The 21,852-nt window shown below is 31.5% G+C and overlaps 1 protein-coding gene across 1 annotated transcript; it reads right to left on the reverse strand.

Annotated features, from left to right (window-relative positions):
• Positions 1–258: 258 nt before the first annotated feature.
• On the reverse strand, positions 259–21,288 carry LOC123302116 (arfGAP with SH3 domain, ANK repeat and PH domain-containing protein). Its single transcript, XM_044884899.1, has 15 exons — positions 21,091–21,288; positions 20,933–21,005; positions 18,627–18,775; positions 17,278–17,532; positions 15,073–15,158; positions 14,815–14,974; positions 13,728–13,998; positions 13,430–13,663; positions 11,288–11,991; positions 10,350–10,469; positions 10,085–10,274; positions 9,288–9,488; positions 8,192–8,361; positions 2,986–3,399; positions 259–1,193 (listed from the first exon to the last, which is right to left on the reverse strand). The coding sequence occupies exons 1-14, from the start codon at positions 21,214–21,216 to the stop codon at positions 3,052–3,054; spliced, it is 3,087 nt and encodes a 1,028-aa protein (XP_044740834.1). The 5' UTR covers positions 21,217–21,288; the 3' UTR covers positions 259–1,193; positions 2,986–3,051.
• Positions 21,289–21,852: the final 564 nt, after the last annotated feature.

Genomic DNA, 21,852 nt, shown 5'->3' on the forward strand with positions numbered 1-21,852 from the left:
ATCTGAATGATTGTATCTACACTAATATTATAAAGAAGAAAATTTTGTTTGTTTGTAATGGATAAACTCAAAAACTACTGCACCGATTTTAAAAATTATTTCACCAATGTCAAGCTACATTATCAGCGAGTAACATGAGCTGTATTTTATTATTTTATTTTTTTTTTTAAATTAGAGATCTCTAAGAAAATTGAAGTATTTTCCCAACAATATTTTCGGTCAAAAATTTTTTTATACAAGTTATTATAATAGATAAACTAAAAAACTACTGGACCGATTAAAAATGAAATTGAAAACAAGGGGGGGAGGGATAAATGAGAGCAAGGGAAGTGGAGGCTATAACGGGGCAGTCGTTGTTTTTAACTGCTAGTAAAAAATTAAAAATAAAATTTGCGAAAAGTTCGAGAAACACTGATCAAAAAAAAATATATAAGGGGGTATGGTAACTATATATATTAAAAATTAATTACAATATGTATAATTTTCTCAGAACCTGAGTGTTGCATACTATGAGCGGCAATTTTACAAAGTGTGCGTATTTTTTGTTTATTTTATGTATTTAATTTTTTTTTTTTTTTTTGAGCGCACGTAATATAATAATATTATTAGCAAATGAAAAAAAAATTATTTTTAATATACACAATATGATTTATAACGAAACATCCTGTACCAAAAACAAACACGCCGTATTTGTAAAGGAGGGTCACGAGGTGGATTATTTAAATAAAAAAAAAAACAAAAGTAACAAATTCCCCCCTCTCAAATAAAAAAACGTTTTTGTTTTTGGTGGGTTAGTTATAATCATCCTCTAAATAATATACAAGCGGGTCGATCAGATCAATTTGTGCGATTTTCGTTTGATATTTTCACACACTTCTAGCAAAAAACACGTATAAATCTACACATTTCACTACCCGAAAAATTTTTACGATTAGTATTTAAAAAAAAAAAATTTTCCCTAAACAATCCGTTCTACGATTTCTCTCTCTCACACATACGTTAGTTTGGGAGAGGAGAAACTAATTCTGATCGACCCAAAAATTTGTTTTTGTATATATTGGGTGTATATGAAAAAATGACTAGATATAAGTTTTTTTTTTATGTAAAATATACATTTTTGAATACATTTAAAGACGATGATCGGTTTTTTTTAGACTAGGTCACGTACCGCTAGCCCGATTATTTCGAGCCATCTGAAAACAATTTAAAAAAATTAATTTTAATTATTAGACTTTAAAAAATACAGTATTAGTTGAGGAAGTAAGGCCTTTGACCCAGGAATTCGACTCCTCGCCGGTTGATTTTTATAAGAGACGATGGAAAATGTTTATCTGACTGTACTCAGCAAAATCATACTCATGCGAACTTATGCTTTTTCGATTTACGCCCATCAAGTGAGACAGAAGTACCCTTCCGAACATCACATTCTCTTTATTTAACATTTAAAAAAAAAAAAAGATTTTATATTTTGGACGACTTTAAGCATTTTTGGATTTCTGACATTTTTTACCTAACCTCACCGTTTTCTCGTAAATAATTATAATTATCTCGTAAATTAGGCCTCAGATCCAAATTTGGTAAAGAACATTTTTTTTTTCTCAGCTTATTAGGGAGACAAAAGTTCTGCAGTCAATAATAGAGAACACCCTGTATATAGAAAACGGTGAGGTAAGGTAAAAAAATGTCAAGACGTTTTTACCAGAACCACAGAATAATCTTTATTTTCGTCAATAACGAATTTTCAGCAAAATCTCGTAATTTTTTTTTAAACGCTTATCGAAAACGGTGGGGTTTGGTGAAAATTGTGGATTTGAAATTAAATTTTTAACTGGAATCACAAAATAATCTTTATTTTCGTCAATAACAAGTTTTTGGGCAAATCTCCTTTTTTTTTCAAATGCTTATATCTCAAAAACGACGAGGTGATTTAAAAAATGGCAAGAATCAAAAAATTCTTAGAATTGTATAATATACAAAATTTTATGCTTTTTAAATGGTAAATAAAGAGAATGTTCTGTTGATTTCGTATAAATATTATTTGTTGAGTACAATCAGACAAACTTTTTCAACCGACTCCTATAAAAATCAACTGACAAGCAGACGATTACTGGGTCAGACTGATTTTTCAGTTTTATTTCCTCGATTACATATTTTTTTACAAGTGTATACCGGGTGTATCTTTCGGAGCTGCAAGCGTCAGGAATTTTGCACACTATTAGGTTTTCGAAAAATGTTGAGAAAATAGTTGTTGATATTTTTATGAGTAATAGCGGATTCAGGGATAGAAGTAAATTTTAGAAGATCGTTTGTATTTATTGAAGCTAACGATTTTGGCAAAAATGTAAGTTTGTTTATGAGGATCAACTTTCTAATTTAAAGTGTTATTCTATCTCTTACCTTTTGAGATCTAAATTGACTATTAAAGCATCCCAACTAGGTTCAATCTGATATCAGAACATAATGTCCATCATCAAACTCTGCACGATTGTTTATTGGTATTACAAAACAAGCTATTAGCTATAATAGATTTAAATGGCCCACCCTGAATAGCTACCCTGAACACCTGGTATGGACGTATAATGTATAATCAGAAGTATAATCAGACTATAATTACACTTTTTCATATGATTTCCAATTCTGCGAATGGTACTAGAGGCGTCTAGTAGCGAAAAATCTGAGATCAGTATGGCTTTATAGATTAGCCCAGACTAACACTTTTCCATATAATTTCCAATCTCTCGAATGGTACCTGAGTTCAACTCGCGGAGATCAAAATTTTGTAGTTGGGTTGGGTTAATTTATAAAGCCACATTGTTGACTTTGAGAGAGGGCTAGAAACCTCATAAGAAGTTCTTATTATTACCGTTTCTCCAAAAAATTTTCTGGTTTCGCCCTTGGGTTCGTGTAAAACAGTAAATATAGTTATCGAAAAATCGCCTGTAGCTCCGAAAGCACTTTTTAACACTTTTTAAAAATAATACTTACTACGCTGTGCGTGTTATATAATATTTGTGACAAAGTTGAGTAATAATTATATAAAAATGAGTTTAGTTAATCCGGCAACATATGCACAAAACTAATTGGAAACATTCCTCTCCGACTTGGATCTGTTTCAACAACACCTTCCATCCAATTCTCATCATCCGTATGTTCGTTTAATACCAAAATCACTTCTCCCTCGTGAAAACTCAATTCATCATCGTTATCCGCTTCACAATCATACAACGCACGACATCTCCGTATTGGTACACCACCCGTTCCTTGTACACTTGTATCCGATGCGGGTGTTCCAACCGCACGACGATTTAACCATTGTTCGTTGACACCTAGCTGTTGTTGTGAGTTTGTGGATTGATCTGCGCATGTACCAGCTCCAGGCTGTATACAACACATACATGGCTATTGATGCCAGTCGATAGGTAAATAAAAAGAAAACAAAAGAAAAAACAAAAACAAAAATCAGAAACTCAACGAACACAGTTCTAGAAAATATGTGAGAAAAAAGCAAAACACTACCGATGTATATTTATTTTCTGTTTTTAGAAAGGAAACAAATCAAAAAAATAATTGTATGTATAATGACAGACGATATTAAGGCCGTTTTTAAGATTGAGGCGTCTCTGAGTAGTACAATGAAACTAAATATCTAATAGGGAAAAGTATTGCATCTTTGAAATTTTTACCCGAGCAACGCAAAGATCGATTTGTCCAAACCTTGCGAATGCTACTGAAGATATGGCAGTAATGAATATTCAATATGGCGACCACTAGACACAATATTGTGAAAAAAATGTATGTGTGTTCCTCTGTGGCATACTAGAGATCAAACGTTTATGCCGATTTTGATAATTCTTACGTCAATAGATTTGTCGTAACTTTGAGAGTACTACTGAAGATATGGCAGCAATGAAAATTCAATATGGCGACCACCAACCGCCATATTGTGAAAAAGCAAACAATGAAAGTCGGCGAACTAGTCAGGTGGAGGTATCAGTGAATGGCTATTAAATAGACAAATCGATTATCGTAATAATCATTAAAATCGGACCACGCATTGGTCTCAAAGGATACATACATAGGCTGAAAATGAAAGTCGACAAAGAATCAAATATTATTGATCTTAATAGGGCCAGTTAATCAGCTATCGAGTAATTGATCGCGTTCTAAGGGCTGCCCTCCCTAGGAATTCAAGCCTAATGTGTTATAAGTTTACCAGTGAAATTTTTTGCGTGATCTTGAGGAGAATTTCTAGCAATATTATTTTTAAGGGCATCTAGTAATCATTCAGGGATTCAGGAAATCGTTCTTGAGTTGACAATACTCTGTGAGATAATTCGTTGCGGTGCAGAAAGAGGCTTTCTGAACAAAGTCCGTTTGGTTTATTTTACCTTTCTAAACTTTTTTTAATCTATCTTTCCTAAACCAGATTCTGCCACAATTAATCAAGTGGTACTATATTATAAAATTGTTTACTTTATGCCTAATCATAAATACGGCCTTGTAGACGATATTCTAATTTATAATTTTACTAGTGGAGGTAAGAAGGGATTAATTTTGTTTTTTACAAATATTCTATAAATTCTTAATAAAAATGTGCATAATTTAAACGGAGAATAGATATAAAGGATCCCTCAAGTAGAGTGAAATTAAGCTTAAATATATCCGAGTCCCGAGCAGCCTAGCTAAGACATTTAAAATATTCTTCAGTCAGTTAACTGTTGCTTTAAGGTCCAGTTTTATTATATACTCGTTATAAAGGCATATGTACACAAACTCTAAGTTGGGTTTATTGATTGCCATACACTTTAAAGGCTGATGCAGCCAGGAATTATGTTCTGTTTTATCGCCTGTACATCTATTCTTTACGAAGGCACATATTTAAGTAAAATAGAATTAAACTAAAGAGTCGAAATAAACACTATGGGATTTTAACGCTAAGATGTGAGCGCCACAAGTAAAAAATGTAAACCATACCTGTTAGGCTCAGCTGATTTTTTATTGAATGAAAAGACAAAATATATTTACTTCATTTTATATTTTCAGCACATTAAAATATAAAATGAAGTAAATATCTTTTGCCATATTTGATCGTAGTCACGGCCAAATCCGTCATTGAGCATGATTAATTTTCGTAAGCAAAATTTTTGTACGATCCCGTTTAATCAAATAATTGGAGTGAAAAATAACCAAAAATGTTCTTAGACGTTTTTCCCTAAGCCCTTCAGTTTTCGAAGATGGAATTTTCACCAATCGACTCGACTCGAAATAAAGTCAAATTAACAGAAAAGTCCTTAGAAAATCGCTAAAAGTTTTTCCAATTTTCCGGGGGCTTGCGTTGGTGGTAAAAGAAATTTTTCGAACTGTTCTGTCAATATGACTTTATTACGAGTTCATTGGTGAAAACTCCATCTTTCTAGCATGTATAAAACTGAAAATCGTTATAGGTGGGTGGTTTTTTGCGCGCTCCTTTAACGATTAACAATCAAACACTTAAAATACAATTAGGTTAGATATTTGCGGAATGTTGTTGAGTAAGCTTTACAATAAAAATAAAAATTTTATACATATTAAAAATCTATTTTGAGGAACGAAAATCGTAAAAATTCAGTTTGTTCAAATTTTTACGTATTTTTTACTCCAAAACTGGAGGGTTTAGAGAAAAATTTCTAAGAACATTTTTGGTTAATTTTGACCCCAATTATATGATAAAGTTTTTTCCGAAGTGATTCGATCAATATTCCTTATTTATTTAAAAAAAAATTAATTTAAACAATATCCTACCGGATTGCAAACCGATAACCTGCACTTTTACGTACAGAAGCATGTTTTAAACGGGATTCACCTAGAGTTTTAGACGACACAGTGGCTCAAATTAAAATTAAAACAATTATTTTAATTTTTTATATAATTTATCACCAAAATTTTGTGTTTAAAAACTGTTGCATTAACCTATCTTGTATGTCTGTGTATGCTAACACATGTAGTTCCTTTTTCTATCGCTAGATAGAGCTTTTCTTAGCATTAAAATCCCATATGCGAATAAATAACCCGGAAAATACTGTCAAATGTTGAAAACCTGTCGGACAGCACTGATTTAAAAAATACTTTTTTCTATGTGTTCCTTGGACCTTTAGGAACATTCATCATCACTAACCTCTGTCTTGATTTGAAAATTCGAGGAGTTTCAATATTTATTTAGTGGATCTACTTTTGTGGGCTAAAAAAGAGAGGGGAGAGTAACAAATTAAACATTTTGACTAAAAATTCGAGATCAGCGACTCCAAAAACCCCCTTATACGTCATTAAAAGTAGTAACTTGCAAAAAGGTCTATTTCATTTTGAGATTCTTTCAAATCCCCGAAAGGGAGGGGAAGTGCATAAAGGAGTTTATTAGCAAAAATATCTTAAATTTCGGGTTACTTTTTTAAATAAATTTTGAACTTTTTAAAATCTTTTAAAAGTTATCTGATTTACTTTACGTTATACACCCCTTCACTTCAATTTTAAAACTTAAAGGGGGTTAAAATTAACGGTTCCGTTTTAAACTATATAGACTGTTTTTAGGATAATTTTCTGAAGCCAATGCAAAAAACCGCACGTTAATACACCCAGCAAACAATTTTTCGAAGGAAAAAGGTTCGTTTACTATATTAATACTGAATAATCCTAAGATATCCCATCCTGCGTCTCAGCAACTAGGGTCTCACGTGTAGAATGGTCTACACCAATATCCGCCGATTCTATTTCCTTCTCCTAAATTTTTTCTTTAATTTTCAAATCAAGGTTAAGATTAGTGGCGATTGATGTTTCTAAAGGTCTAAGAAAAGCGTAAAAAAAGAATTTTTCAAATTGATGGTGTACGACAAGTTTTCAACATTTTCCGGCTTATCAATTCGACTACTAGACAATTCATGGGAGAAAACACTAGATAATTTAAGGGGGAACTATTAAAAAATTCACAAAAAAAAAAAAAAAAAATTGCTCATGCAAAACAAAGGTGAATAGGGGAAATTTTCGTATTAACTAATATAAAAAAGACGGGAGGGGGATAGAGAGATCTGTTAAATTTTATATAATAAATAAATTCCATGCACAAATACCCATGCATGTGAGACATGGATTTATGTTACCAAGGGTGTGATCGTATCAACAAACTCCTCTGCATAATTTGGAAGACGTTTTTGTTCCTTTCTCTGAAACCGTTGTTTTTTGCACTAACACATTTTTGAGTTTGATTTTGAGTTTTGAGTGTGTGTGAATGATTTTGATTTAGAGAGCGAAAAGCAAATTCAAAAAAATTCAAAATGAGATCAATGAACGATATGAATTCAAAAATAAATAATGATATTGATATAATAGACATTTAGTGGCCATTTTTATATAGATTTCTTCTTTCTTCTACACCAGCCAAGTGAGTTAAGGCGTCCTTACTTGCTTTGACTACGAGTTGCGAGGTAATAGACTCCACCCACATCATAAAATTAATTGTGTATTCGAAGTAGTTTAACAAATAAATAAAGATTAAAAATAATGATGTGTGTGGCCTCTGTTTTAGACGTGGTCTGAGACACGGAGGTTAAACCCCATTATTTATTATGAAATTCCTTGTGTATCAATCAAATCTCTAAAGAATTAATTCGTCAAGATAAAAATAAGCCAAAAAGCTCTTAGAAATTATACATACGGAGTGTCCCAAGAAAAATGTATACATAGTTGCAACGAGATGTACCAAAGAAACTCGAAATTACTCCGAGATAAGTTTGAGGAAGAAGAAACTGTAAGAAATACTCTTAAGAACCATTCCGAAAGACTGCGATTACCTACCAACACCACAGGAGTGTTCCAAAAGTTTCTCCATAGAGAGGCAACGGATCAAGTAGACTTTCTCTTAGTACCTCTCTCAATGCAGTCCAGAATTCACTTATTGCGTTTCCTATGTCTATACAGCTCTATGGGATTATCGCTATGAATTTCTCACAAAATGCCCCCTGTTTCCCCTTTCCGCGATTATCGCTCGGTCCTAAATAATGTTCTTTATTCGTAAGTTTATCAAAATTTTAATAAAAATGACCACTAAAGAGTCATGATAAAGCCTATGTCACACTATACAGGTTTTATATTTATCATGACAAAAACAAATAGTGTGATATAAACCGCCTAGAGAAGTTTTAATAATTCGAAGGAAACTTACTTTTCGAGGTGGTGGAATTGGATTATTATGACCCTGATCAACTTCTGACGACATTGATGAAATACTTTCATTTGAACGGCCATTTGATAATCGATTACTAGGACTGGGAGTTGGCGGTGGAGGATTTAACGGACGTTTTACTATGCTACCACCACTTACGGATTTTTGATCTGTAAAAAGAAAATTTGTATTAGTTGTATAGCTTGTTACGATATCGAAATTATATTCAAATATAATTTACGAATACAGTCAAAATCGATTACAGCGACGAATCAGCAAGGTATATTCTGTGTCACAAAAAACGCACGAATTTACATAGAGGTAAATCCGTGCGTTTTTTTATCACAAAGTATACAAATTGAATCAAAATATAAATACATAATAAAAAAAAATTTTTCTTGGAAACTTGTTCTAAATAATCTGAATATTAGATTTTCAAAATTTGCAACGTTTCGTTGGCTTTTTATTTTCCAACTTCAGGCAAGCTACAACAATATGAGACAAAAAACAATTACATGTAATTAACATATTATTATCCTTATCTTATGCCTTTCAATCAGTTTCCATGATTAACCTCTCATTTTAAAGCTTATCGTGCTAATGATGAAAAATAGTCTAAAAATGTACTGCTTAAGAAAAGGCAGGCTAGGGAAATAATATTAAGATTTTAATTTGTTCAGAATGTAATTTGTATATCATGTATGTAATAAAATTGTCTAAAAATAAAAAAGAAAGTAAATTACTGTTGATATTTATCACTTATATATTATTTCTCTAGTATCAAGAAAAATTACGTAGCTTGACTTCGTTTGCACCCTCTCCTGAAGTAGCTCACCGTAGTTTTTGAATTTATCCCTCCCCCTTCTTAATCGGGCCATGTGGTTTATGGATGCTCCCTTATTGAGTTTACAAAGGCCAGTAGGTATCTTCAAAAGATTTTTCCCCATTTTCAAACACTCTGAAGCCTTTTATAAGAGTGTATATAAATAAACATATCGCTTATAACGACCATAAATGTAAGTTCATTCAATGTCGTTATAAGCGAAGTCAACATGATAAATTTATTTAAAGATTGTTAGATCCTAGATTCCATTACCTGTTGCATGTTGTATGGATTTATTTGAACTAGAATCTGAAGAAGGTGATCGTTTATGATGACATAATGTTAAATATGGCGGTTGTGCAGGCATCATTGGATCTGATATTGTTCGACTATGACTACTAGGTAACGTTCCATATAAAGATGAACCAGGCGGTAAAGGTGCGATGCGTTTCTTTAAACTTCCATGTACATTTACTACAAACGCAATAAATGAATTTAAAATTTTTTGTTTACATTTTTTATTTATTGCTTGTGGGAAGGTTGTGTCTAATAACTTTTCTTCTACGAAAATTTTCACAGTCTAGGATTAATCTTTCAGAGGGTTTTGGAAGTTTAGCTCGGTTGTGAATTTGAGAGATTGTTAACAAGGTTGAGTCAAATAACTTTTCCTCTACGACAATTTTCACAGACATGGATTTATCTTTCAAAGGGCCTTGAAAATTCAGAACGGTTGTAAATCCGAGAGATTTTCCACAACGTTATGTCTAATAACTTTTTCTCTACGAAAATTTTCACAGCCGAAGATTTATCTTTCAGAAGACCACGAAAATTCAGAACAGTTGTAAATTTGAGAGATTGTTAACAAGGTTGTGTCAAATAACTTTTTTTTTTGTGTCGACTAAAAATTAGATATCTGAAATTCTGTGCTGATAATTTTTTAATTCTCCTTCTGTCAAAAATTGTTAAACACAACCTTAATAACAGCCTCTCAAATTTCCAATCATTCTGAAATGACTTTCAAATACTACGTTTGACCCCAAAACCGATTACAACATTTTTTTTCAACTTACCAATAACTGGTTTCCTAATTTGTGGAGGAGGTGGAGGTGGCATTTGTCGATTACCACTGTTTGGACTCGATCCAGATTGTAAACTATCACAAGTGGATGAACGTGAACGTAACGTGACTGGAGAATCACTGCCACCTGTGTAACTCGGTGGTCGTGATCGATTCTTTTTCTCTGGCGTTAACGAACCATTCTAAAAATGAAGAACATTTCTTTTAAATATTATATAGGTGGATGTCGGTGGAGGTTAAAACGAGATGGAACTTACCCGATCATCAACAATTGTCTCATCTTCACTGAAATCTGTTGATCCATCATCGTGAGTTAAATTCCAGTCGATATTAATATTATCGAAATTACTTTTTTGTCTTTGCATTGCGTTCGTTAACTAAAAAAAATCAAATAACATTTTATGCGAGCCACATTGTATAAATTAAAAAGTTTAAAACTAAAGAAAATAGGAAGTTAAGCGACTTAAAACAACAGAATGTTTTCTGATTTCTGATTTTCCGAGATAAGGTTCTAAGCGTCTTTTGAGGGGTGAAAAAATTTTTAAGGAATATATTAAAAAACTAGAAAGTACAAGTTTTTTAATAAGCCTAATAAGATTTTAGATAACGCCTTTATATACAAAATGGGGCCAGGTGAAAAAACGCTTAGAATATAGAAAAAAAATCTGTTTTTGACATGTTTTAAAAACGAAAATTGGGAAAGTGATAAAATTTTTTTACAAATCCATATGCAAGGGCTTAAGAGAAGACAGTTTTAGTTTTCGAATGAAATCAGGAAAATTTCAGTGTGATGATTATTTCAGATGATACAGGATTTTTAATCCAGAAGTGTCAAATTTGCTTGGAAAGCAAGTACCTTGGCTCAAAAAGCTCGTACATGAATATTTTCATAGCTCATTATCAAGAAAAATAAACAAGCTTTCGAGTGGTCTTAAAAAGTTTGTTGTAAAATAATTTTTAAAGTTTTGGTACGCTTCTAAACTTTATATAAAATTTAGAGATAACTTTTATCACCCTTGCCGCCCTCCTTGTAAAGCCGCAAGGAGCGATAACAATTTTTGAGCAATATATTATTAATGTTTTACCAAAACAAGAAAATACAAGCTTTTCAACGAGCTATAGTTGTTCCAAATTCGATGATTTTTGATACATCTGTTTGAAAAAACTTTGGTTCTGTATATATTTATGTACTTACTAGATCGACGCATGTATGATGTCCCATCTCCTGAGCAATATCCATAGGAGTTTTTCCATCAGCATTACGTATTTCTGTGTTAGCACCACTACGCAACAGTAATTTCATGCATTCCGTTTTATTATGTAATGCACATATATGTAACGCCGTATTACTCCCCGAATGTTCAGGATTCGTTGGCGGCGCTGTCATTTTATCAATACCCTGTGACGGCATATTCTGTACAAGAAAATCAACTAACGGTAACGAATCACCCATTTCACGGGCAACAACTAAATGTAGAGCAGTTTCAGCATCATCAGAGCTGGGTAACGGTGAGCTTAAATCCACATTTTCAGCGAAAACTTGTAACAGCTGTTGTAAATCTTTATTGTTGACAGCATGCTCAAGCTCACATAAGAGATCACGTTCATCTTCGCATGTGCGTAACACAAAACGTTTATCAACATATTTTGCACGTATATACTCATAACGGGATTCCATTGAACTGGACGGATCTAATTTCATGCCATAATTGAGTGTCGCTTCCATCACTTCGTTGAATGCTTGATTTGTCATGAAGCGTGCTAATAGTAACTGACTTGTGCATAGATTATCGAGTGTTAACGATTGGATACGTGATATATGGACACCCATATCGCGATGAATACCCGAACATTCGATACAAACTAATATACCAAAATTTGTTGATAACCATGTTGCGTCTGAAAAATAAAATAATTTATCTTAGAAGAAAAATTCACTCTCTCGAGTTTAATAAGCTATTCCTATACTTGACTGAGTGCCTCGAAATGCAGAAAGCATATTAGCATCGATACTTCCTGCAGGATCAGAAACATTTAATAGTCTCTTCCGGAAGAAAATATAAATAATTCAAGAATTCTTACACACTTACTATATTGCCCATTCAAACTAATTCCGACCTTCTCGATATTCTTTATTATTAATGGTTCCGTACCAAAATCATATTAAAAAAACTCGTGAGCAGAATAATGCCATCATTCAAGTTACATTTTCCCGATTTTTGTCTTTTCCCGTTTTTAAATACATGAAATGTTTATATAAATAGGCGAGAAGGAGGCCGGTAACTCTACACTATCAAAATATACTTCTTTACAATTAACTCAATTGTCAGAAAATTTGTCAACACTTTAACTCAATTTGAAGTAGCTTGGAGGTTTGAATAGCTTTTAAAACCGCAAAAATCCATGATATTTCGATACAAAAAGAGGCAAAGCTGCTTGACACCTCCAAAAGGTCTTTCTTCGAAATATCTACATTCAGATTTTCAAATTTTTAGCGCATTTTAGAAAGGCTGTACGCAAAGCCTTAAAAATCGTGACAAATATAAAATTTCGACATAAAAAGGAAGACGGGGAGAGCTGACATTCTCAAAATGCACTCCCTTGACTACCTACATACAATTTTTTTACCCTTAAGCTCAATTTGAATTACTGCTCAGATGCGAAGACATTAAAAGATCGAAAAAAGCGGTTAGTCCACTGGGAATATCTTCGAAATTTTTGAAATCATTACTCCGTTTTTTTAACATTGAAACAATGGCTATAGATAAAAATAGAACTAATTGTTTAAGCACCGTCAGATTAGGTTAGAATGGCTGTCCTGGGATGGACTTCAGATCGGAGAGGTCGTCAAAAAAAGGCTGGCTCAAGTGAGTCCATCTACTCATGGCAAGAGCTGGACAGTGGCAGAGAAGATGAGACGTCGTTTCTTCCTCTTCCCCACTGTGACAGCTCCTGCGATAGTTGTGATGCACGTCAGGCCCACACGTTCAGCGTGCCTGCCGCCTAGCCAGTGTCCTTTGATAGCCATAACAATTTTGCTAATGGCCTTGGAGGCAAGCAATATAAGTTCTTTGGAACGCCTACGATTGCGTGCCATCTATGACTGGTCTTTTTTAAAATATCGTCTTTAAGGAGCAGCTTGCAGTTTGCAAACGGAACTCCCGGATGCCTATTGATGCTTGTGTCCGGAAGCATTGTGCATTTCTAGCAAGCTCGTCGGCTTAAAAATTTCCTCGAATGTCTATGTGTTCCGGTACCCATACCAGATTTATATTTATTTCTTCCGCCAATTCATTTAAAGACGTAAACACTATTAAAAATAAAAAAATTTACAAACCGTTTTGAGAATTACAATCACAGCAACGATCGTTTCCTGGTAAACGTTGAATATATCGTATAATTGCTTCCTGAAGTTCTAATAGACTAGCATTAACTTTTTCATTACCAGCACCAGAGGTTCCACCACTATGGATTGTTTTCTTCATCGATAATTCTTTACAATTAACTAAGACAGACATCCAAGCGCGTTGATCTATTTCATCTTCTGCTTGAAAATGATATGTTCGATTATCTAGAAAAACAAATTTAAATTAAATACTTCTTCGTGAGAAACATATCGATTTACTGATACTTACAAGAAACTAAATCAAAGCCGCGCTTATCTTCGAGAACTGGTTTAATTTGACAGGTAAGTAAATGTACTTGAGTCGGTGGTTTTGATTCGTCGGCATGGCATATGTAAAAAAACCCATCGGCTAATACTTGACATTTTCGTTTTTGCCAAACACGTCGCATTTTACCCTCGGATTTTTTCAATAAATGTCCGCTACGTGTTATACCTAAATTTCTGTCCCCTTGTAATTGATGTAACGAATAACCAGTTTCTTTGTCTTTACCACTTGAACACTTAAAATAAAAAATAAATGAAGTTAATATAGAGTGCTCAAAAAAAATTATACTAGTTTACATAAAATTTCATTGAGATGCACAAACAAAAATAAAACAAAAAATAATTTAAAAATCATATGTAGATATAGTTTCACAACGCTGAATCGATCTGACAATGCTGAACTCAAAGTCAACTACCAGATTTGTGGTCGCGTAATAGGCAGAGTGACGTATTTTTGTAATTGCAGGACAATTAAAATTAAATATTTAATTTCGAGACATAAAATTGAAAATTTGTTTTAAAGAATATACCAACGCGACTCACAAATGCTCGCTTGCGAGATAAGTTTGAAAATAAATAAATTGTTTAGAATACCCTGGTGAATCATTTCGAAAGACCACGATCATCAGCTGGTTCCATTAGAGAAGGAGAAATCGTACAAAAATTTCAGTAATTTCTTAGCAAATCTACTCGGTAAGCGATTTTTTTTAGTTGAAGCAGGCCAAACAAAATTTGTATAGTACAAGACCACTGTCAGAGGAATAAAACGAATGCATATGTCAACGTAATATTCTAATTTCCGTCAGATTGTAAACTGGTTACAAAAAACCACTCCAACAATGGCTAACGAAAACCAACTCATTGCGTTATGTTTAGTTGGTCTCGATTGAATTGGGGTGATTTTTGGGCTCTTCTTTGGAAGTCAAATTTACAATTTTACTGGGCAGTCATGAATTGGATTTATAACACCCTCCCCCCACTTTCCCGTTGATCTTTGATACAGTGCATAATTCTGTATTTTCGAGGAAAATATGACCGCAAAAAATACATACCTCTTTATCAATTCCTGGAGCATTTCGTAACAATGATTTTAAATCCATTAAACGCCGACGTTCTTCGTCCTGTTTTTGTCGAATTTTTTGTAATTTGACACTTAAATCAGCTACATAGCCACCAAAATGTTCAATTGTTTTTAAACCATCTTGAAAATAACTACAAAAAAAAATACAAACATTAAGAGAAAATCGATTCTATTTTCTGCGTCTCAAAAGTTTCAGTTTAAAAACTAGGAATAAATTCTTTATACTTACTTGGTTTGCGCATGGTAATATTCGACTAAATGTTGTAGCAGTTCAATTCCTTTTTTCGTTTTAATTTCGTTAAATTTTAATAAATACTACGAAAAAAAAAACAAATATAACTCATAAACCATAAAACTATACTTCTCAAAAGTATTAAACGATAATTTTTTACACAAAAAATTTTACTGAAATTTCACAAAGCTGTATTTTTGCGAATCTATAATACTTGCGAATGAATCATATTCGATCAATTTTTGTAAATATACAGCTCTTTGAAATTTTTTCAATAAACAAGAATCAAGTTTAATTTAACTCTTCGCCCATCGAGTGAAATTTCCGCATAAAAGACATCTGATGTAAATGTCCAATTTTTTTTTTTTTTTTCTATATAGAAAATAAATAGAAGTCTAAATATAATTGGTTTAATTCAAACATAATTCCTTAGAAATAATTTAAAAATCATAATTAAAGATTATAAATTACTTCGATAACGTAACCTCAAAGTAAATTTATAATAGCATTTAATAATAAAAATAAGTGAAGACAAACAATTGCCTGAGTTAATTGTTGAAATACCATGTATAGATAGTGTTGATTACTGAATTTTTTTTTTTTTTTTTACGTTTTGTAAGTAAAGAAAGATAGCCACTCTTACACACAAAGTAATACAAGTATCTTTTTTCTCCCTTCCTCAGTGAAAAGAGTATATATATGCTATAACACACAAACATAATATATGTAACGTATAAAAATGTATTTAATTTGCGCCCTCATGTGTAACAGTGGTGTTTACGAAAAAAATTTATTTATTTTAAACAAAAGCTATTTATTTATTTTTTTATAAGAAACAATTTTTTTACATTTAAACTTTTGTTGTAATCTCTAACGGTTGACAAGATGGGTCCTACAGACCCAATTGATCTCACTTTTTAAGTCCTGAGCACGCTATATATTTCAGCTTGATTTTTCTTTTCGTTTTTGAGTTATCGTGTTCACAGACGGACAGACAGACATACAAGCGGAAATGGATTTTTTATATATCAAAATTTTGTTCGTAACATCAATATTATCAAGCGTTCAAATTTGGGACTAACCTTAATAAACATTGATATATTTCATATATTTTATTATGGTATAATAAAACAGAATAATTTATAAATCGTTATTAGAAGTAGTTCAAATACTAAAACATAGATAGCCCTACGGTTAGGTCGAGTATTTGATAACGCTAGATACTCAAGCCTGTATTAGAAATAACTACCAGAAAATTACACATTTAATTTCGAGATATAATAATCATATATAATTATTCTAGCAAGTTTTTTCTGCCCTACTCTTATCTTCCTTATTCTTTTATCAAATTCCATGATTACCCCTCATTTTCAAGGTAATTATGTCTAGGTTTGACGAAAAATATACTCACGATCTAAAAATGTAAAGCTTAGGAAAAAATACGCTAGACAAATAATTTGAAAAATATCATAAATTTTAATTCATAAGTTTCTTAGGCAAAGATGTTGGTTTTTACAAATGCTCTTCTAATACTTTAGACATATAATACTAAAAACATTATTAGGCAAGCACGTTAGTTTTTACAAATGCTCTTCTAATACTCTACACATATAATTACTATTTTTAATGCATGTTCGGCTAACATTAATTTAAGAACTTTTGATTTTTTCATCACTTTTCTACGCAATTTGTTATTTGCTGTTTTTAGCAGCGGGTACAGGGTTCAACGGGTTACGGGTACACCGGGAACGGAATTCCTCACGGATCGAGCTTGATGGAATGCAATTTGTTTTAATGAATACTATAATATTTATTTAAAGTATGTATTACATTTATTGTAAGCTTCTGATGTTCATAATTATTTCATTATTTAAAAAAAATTTTAATGCGGTGTCGTGCTTATCACGCAATGGACGAAGGGTTAATGATCATTTTATTTTAGAAAATGGTATAGCTATAAAACCTAAAATCAATGCGTCAGTCCTCTTACATCACGTTTTAGTTGGTATTGATATTGAAAATTTTAGGTTTCACCAAGATACCACAAACTAGATTTTCAATAAATAGAGCGCCGATGTTAAGTGAATCCTCACGAGTTTGGCTGAACGCAGCCAATGACATTTTTATCGTTCTTCGTTTTTTTTTTCTTCAAATCGCACTTGATTTTTTTTATGATTCCGTACTAAATTAATATATACTTACTTCACACATTTGTAATTGAAATAATCGACGCTCCTTTTCCATTTCATCAGCAATCTCTGCACTGGTAACTTCTGTACGTATTAAACCTGCTTCTTTTGCTTGTTGTTTTTTCTCTTTTTCAATTTTTACATACTTTGATTCATAATCTTTCCATGCCTTATCAAATGGTCGCTTTAAATCTCCTTTCACTCCTCTTAAATCACCTTTTAATAAACTATCCAATGGAAACATTACTATATTATTTATATTTTGCATCTAAAATCAAGGAAATAAAAAAAAAAAAAAGTTTAAGTTTAATTTTTTTTAAATTAAAAGTTATTAAGCATTAATTTGAATTTTCCATAATTATTGCATATACAGAATGATTCATTAAAAAAGAAAAAGATACAGGGATAAAATAAAAATTAAGATGGCAAGATTTCATTTTTACAGGATAATGATTTTTCTTTGTGTTGGAATTATTTTGTGAGAGTTCCTTGACGATGCGAGGGGGTTTCAATTAATACGTCAGCACTCGCTTAATGAGCATTTTGCTCACGCTCGATTTAAAACATAAATAACTTTTATTTTTCAAAAGGAATATGTATTTGAAAAAGTTCTATCTTCATATACCTTTTCAACCTATCTATAGTTTTTAAAAATATAATTATTTCAAGTTATTCAGAATTTGTGAGAATGTCTCTTATCACGAGAGTAAAAGTGTAAGCAATTTTGTACTCGTTAGTTCAATATAAATCATACTCGGTAAATTAAAAAAACTTATGGTGGAAATATGATGAAATTAGTTAAAATAAATTTAATTATTTAGATTATTTGTCTGCTCTAATATTTTCAATCTCAAACATCATGCAATAATCACGTAATCAAACTATTTTTAATAAGCTAGTGCATCAAAAAATAAAATTATGTAGAGGTTATGATTTACAAAATTAAATATTATTTAATGCGAGAAATATTTGACACATGTGCAGAACGCGTGAGCAAATTTCTCATCACGTGACAAAAAATTACCAAACGATTGACACGAGTGCTGACGGATTAATTGTACAGAAAATCAGGTATTTAAAATCAAATTCTAGATACTTTCGATATTAAAATAATCTGACTTATCCAGAATTTAAAAATTGTCTATCATTTTTAGATTTTTCCAGGCCGATCACCACGCAACAATTTCGCTACGCAAAAATTTTAGCAATCACACTGTATGTTTTTGAGTTAAGATACTTTAAAATTTAATAACATCACGAGAGTAGTTAAAGGTTAAATTCAAGTATATAATTTTATAATAAATTACATGGAAAATCCAATTTTTTATTTAAAAAATAATAATCTAAAACCAAATTAATCACCAATGTTTTCATCAAAGCTGATAATTCTTTGGTGACAACAGCAAATTTTAAAAAAGCTGCACCAATATCTGGTTCTTGATCGCGATTCATGGCATTGTTACCTAATTTTTCTAATGCTCGTGCTAAATACATTTCATTATCTACATGAGCTGTAACAAAAAATTAAAACGTTCAAAATAAAATTTCCAAAAATGTCTTATGAACTGCTTTAAGTCAGTGTTTTTCAAACTTTCTATAAACCACAGTCATATATATATATACAAGTCTGTTAACGCTATATAAAATGTATTAGGAACATATGTTCCCTTATTGGTGCACGCGTTACTTCCCAAAACTGCTACATAGCAACGCCACCAGTATCCAATCCAAACCACTGGCCAATAATTTATTTATTTACTTATTAATAATTATTTTTATTTTAGTAAATATTATTGTCAATTAATTAAAATAATTTATTAACTGAATGAAAATATAAATAGAATTTAAACAAAATTAAAACTTGTTTATTTATTTTAAATTTTCAACTAATACCGCTATTTGGATACGATATATGTGGCGCTGTCTAGTGTTTAATAATGTAAACACTAGACAGCGCCACATTAAAACATTTTCATTAAGAAACCCATCGTTTTGTCAGAAGTTAAATATATTGACTGTGCTATGAACATTTTTTTTTTTTTGAACTAGAAAATAATGTTCTTATCGCAAAATTAGCGGGACCTTCGAAGAAAGGTCGGGAGGGGTCTTCCGCCCACCTAATCGTAATATGCTTCTGGTTATTACTTAAGGAAATCATAAAGAATGTTTTGAAAGATAGTAGAGTGAACGGAAGCTAGCAAACAAATTTATAATCCTCCCATGTATATACTAAACTCCCTGTACATCATTACCAATTTGAAAAATCAAAATAAGAATAAGTTTTAAAAAGGTTCTAGTTTCTAAAGTGGTGAAAACCCCTTTTAAAGGGACTCGTTAGTATGAAATACCGGGACCCGTGTAGATAGGGGTCAAAAAAACAATTTAATAAATTCCCTCCCAAACTATTTTTATTTCATCAAGATTTTAAAGTGATGATCAAGAGCAGATCAAGATTTTAAAGTGATGCAAAGCTATTGTTCGGGACTCTTTAAATTGGAGCTGAAGCAGGGAACACCCAAGTTGGGTTTTCGACCCCTATCTCTACGGATTCCATGGTTAGAGTCTCTGTAAAAGGGCTTTGCATTCCTTTAGAAACTTGAATCTTTTTAAAACGTATTATTATTTTAGTATAAACTCATAAAAATTTTTTGTTTTCAATAATATTTTGGTTTTTTCAAATTGATACTAATGGATAGGGAGTTTCGTATATACAAGAGAGGGTAATAAATTTGTCTGCTTTCGTTCATTTAAAATTAGCGGGACCTTCGAAAAAAAAATTTTTTTGATTACATATTCAAAAAATAAATTTTAAATTTTCCAGGATATCGGGAGGAGTCTGCCGTCTACCCAATCAGGCGCCTGGTTATTGCTTAAGAACATGATAATGTTTTTATCGAAAATTAGCGTTAGTTGGTATGTTGTACAATATATTATTATCAAGACGATAGTCATATACTATAACTATTATATATGTGTAGCTTTGATTGAACGTAGTTCGAAATCTGCATGTTAAAAAATTTTGTGTCCGTGAGAACTTTTTATCAGAACGACCCGAAGAATATTTTGGGGGCGTTTTGAAAAATTTTCACCGAAAACCATTTTCTTATCCAATCGTGCGAGGTGCTTTAAAAATCTGATGGGATAATAATAATAACAATTGTTTTTGTACGGGATCTGCAATTTTATGAAAAAAATGGTCTGACAGCCTTGGTCTATACCGGTGATTTTGTAGTTAAAATTTATGCAGAACATATACTAAATTCTAAGACATCGATGAAGAATCAGGTCTTCTGAATTCAATTCTAGATATTCAATTTTTTTTTTTCTCCGACCTATATCGAAATATCTTACATTTACAGGTTTTTCAGGTCGATCGCCACCCTGAAACACTTTGATAAATACCTAGTAAACTTTCTTTCCCAGTCGTTGATCTCTTGACGACATCATTGACAAATTATCTCCTCTACAGAACATCAAAAAAACATCTAACCTCTGCATTTCCGTCTTATTTTATATTCCGTATTTACCCAGATGTACAATTCTGGGAGAATTTGTTTTCAAAACTGATTGCCTTAAATATGTCCTAATATTATACTCGTGACATACTTTAAAAAACACTTACTTAAAATTCAAAATCTCTAAAGTATAAAAATAAACAAAATTCTTACAATTTCCTGAATTATGTATGGCCTTAATGGCCTTCTTCATTTTCATCAAACCATCACGATCGAAATCTAAACTCTACGGAAAAACAGAAACACAATTAATTAAAAAAGAAAACCAAAACACACTTAATTCAAAAAAAAGAAACACAAAAAATGTTTACTTCTTCCAAAGATGCAATCGTATTTCGACATTGTGGCATTCGTGATACAAATGTGGACGTAGTCGGTGAATTATAATCTTCACGAGTTTCCTCCACAAACTCAATAACTCGTATTAAACCAGGCATTTTTGATCGGAAAACACACAACTTTTTTTTCTTTTCCACGATAATAAAAAACAAACAAAAAAATTTTTAATATTTCACACAAATTTCGATTTTCTTTTTTTTTTTTGGAGAAATTCTTAACCACTTTCATTTAAAAAACACATTTTGATTTGGTTTTGTTTTGTTTTTTGGATGTATTTACATTTGACACACTAATTGAAATATTTAGAAAATTTTTTTGTTATAGCTATTTAAGATGTTACACTTTTGCAAATAAATTTTTTAATTTAGATCGTAGTTAAATTTTCTATGATTGTATGTTTAGACATTTTTACGAACAATATTTTTGAACACGTTAAACGAATCTTATGCCATTTAAAAAATTGTTATAGTTTAAAATTTGTTTATTCTATTTATTATTTTTGCTATCAAATTTGTTAAAATATAAATTACTTTTTTTGCGGACAGCATAACATACTTAATGCAATGAATATTAACTACGACATACGTTATGTCACATACATTCATTCAAATCACAAGTATGTTATGATATACGCTGAGAGTATATGAACGTATGACGTCATTTACTCTAAAAATTAAACATCCGACTAGAGTATTAAATATGTGAGTAAGATCGTTCGCCATTTTGATGCTAAT

This window comes from Chrysoperla carnea, chromosome X, assembly GCF_905475395.1.
Source record: "Chrysoperla carnea chromosome X, inChrCarn1.1, whole genome shotgun sequence".
Taxonomy (NCBI): domain Eukaryota; kingdom Metazoa; phylum Arthropoda; class Insecta; order Neuroptera; family Chrysopidae; genus Chrysoperla; species Chrysoperla carnea.

Excerpts from the sequence above, each read along its gene's own strand:
- LOC123302116 (XM_044884899.1), bottom strand. The coding sequence starts at position 21,216 with ATGCCTGGTTTAATACGAGTTATTGAGTTTGTGGAGGAAACTCGTGAA. Across the intron at positions 14,975-15,072 it reads TATTACCATGCGCAAACCAA|TTATTTTCAAGATGGTTTAA; the intron begins GTAAGTATAAAG and ends TTTTTTTTGTAG. Across the intron at positions 9,489-10,084 it reads AATTAGGAAACCAGTTATTG|TAAATGTACATGGAAGTTTA; the intron begins GTAAGTTGAAAA and ends TTGCGTTTGTAG.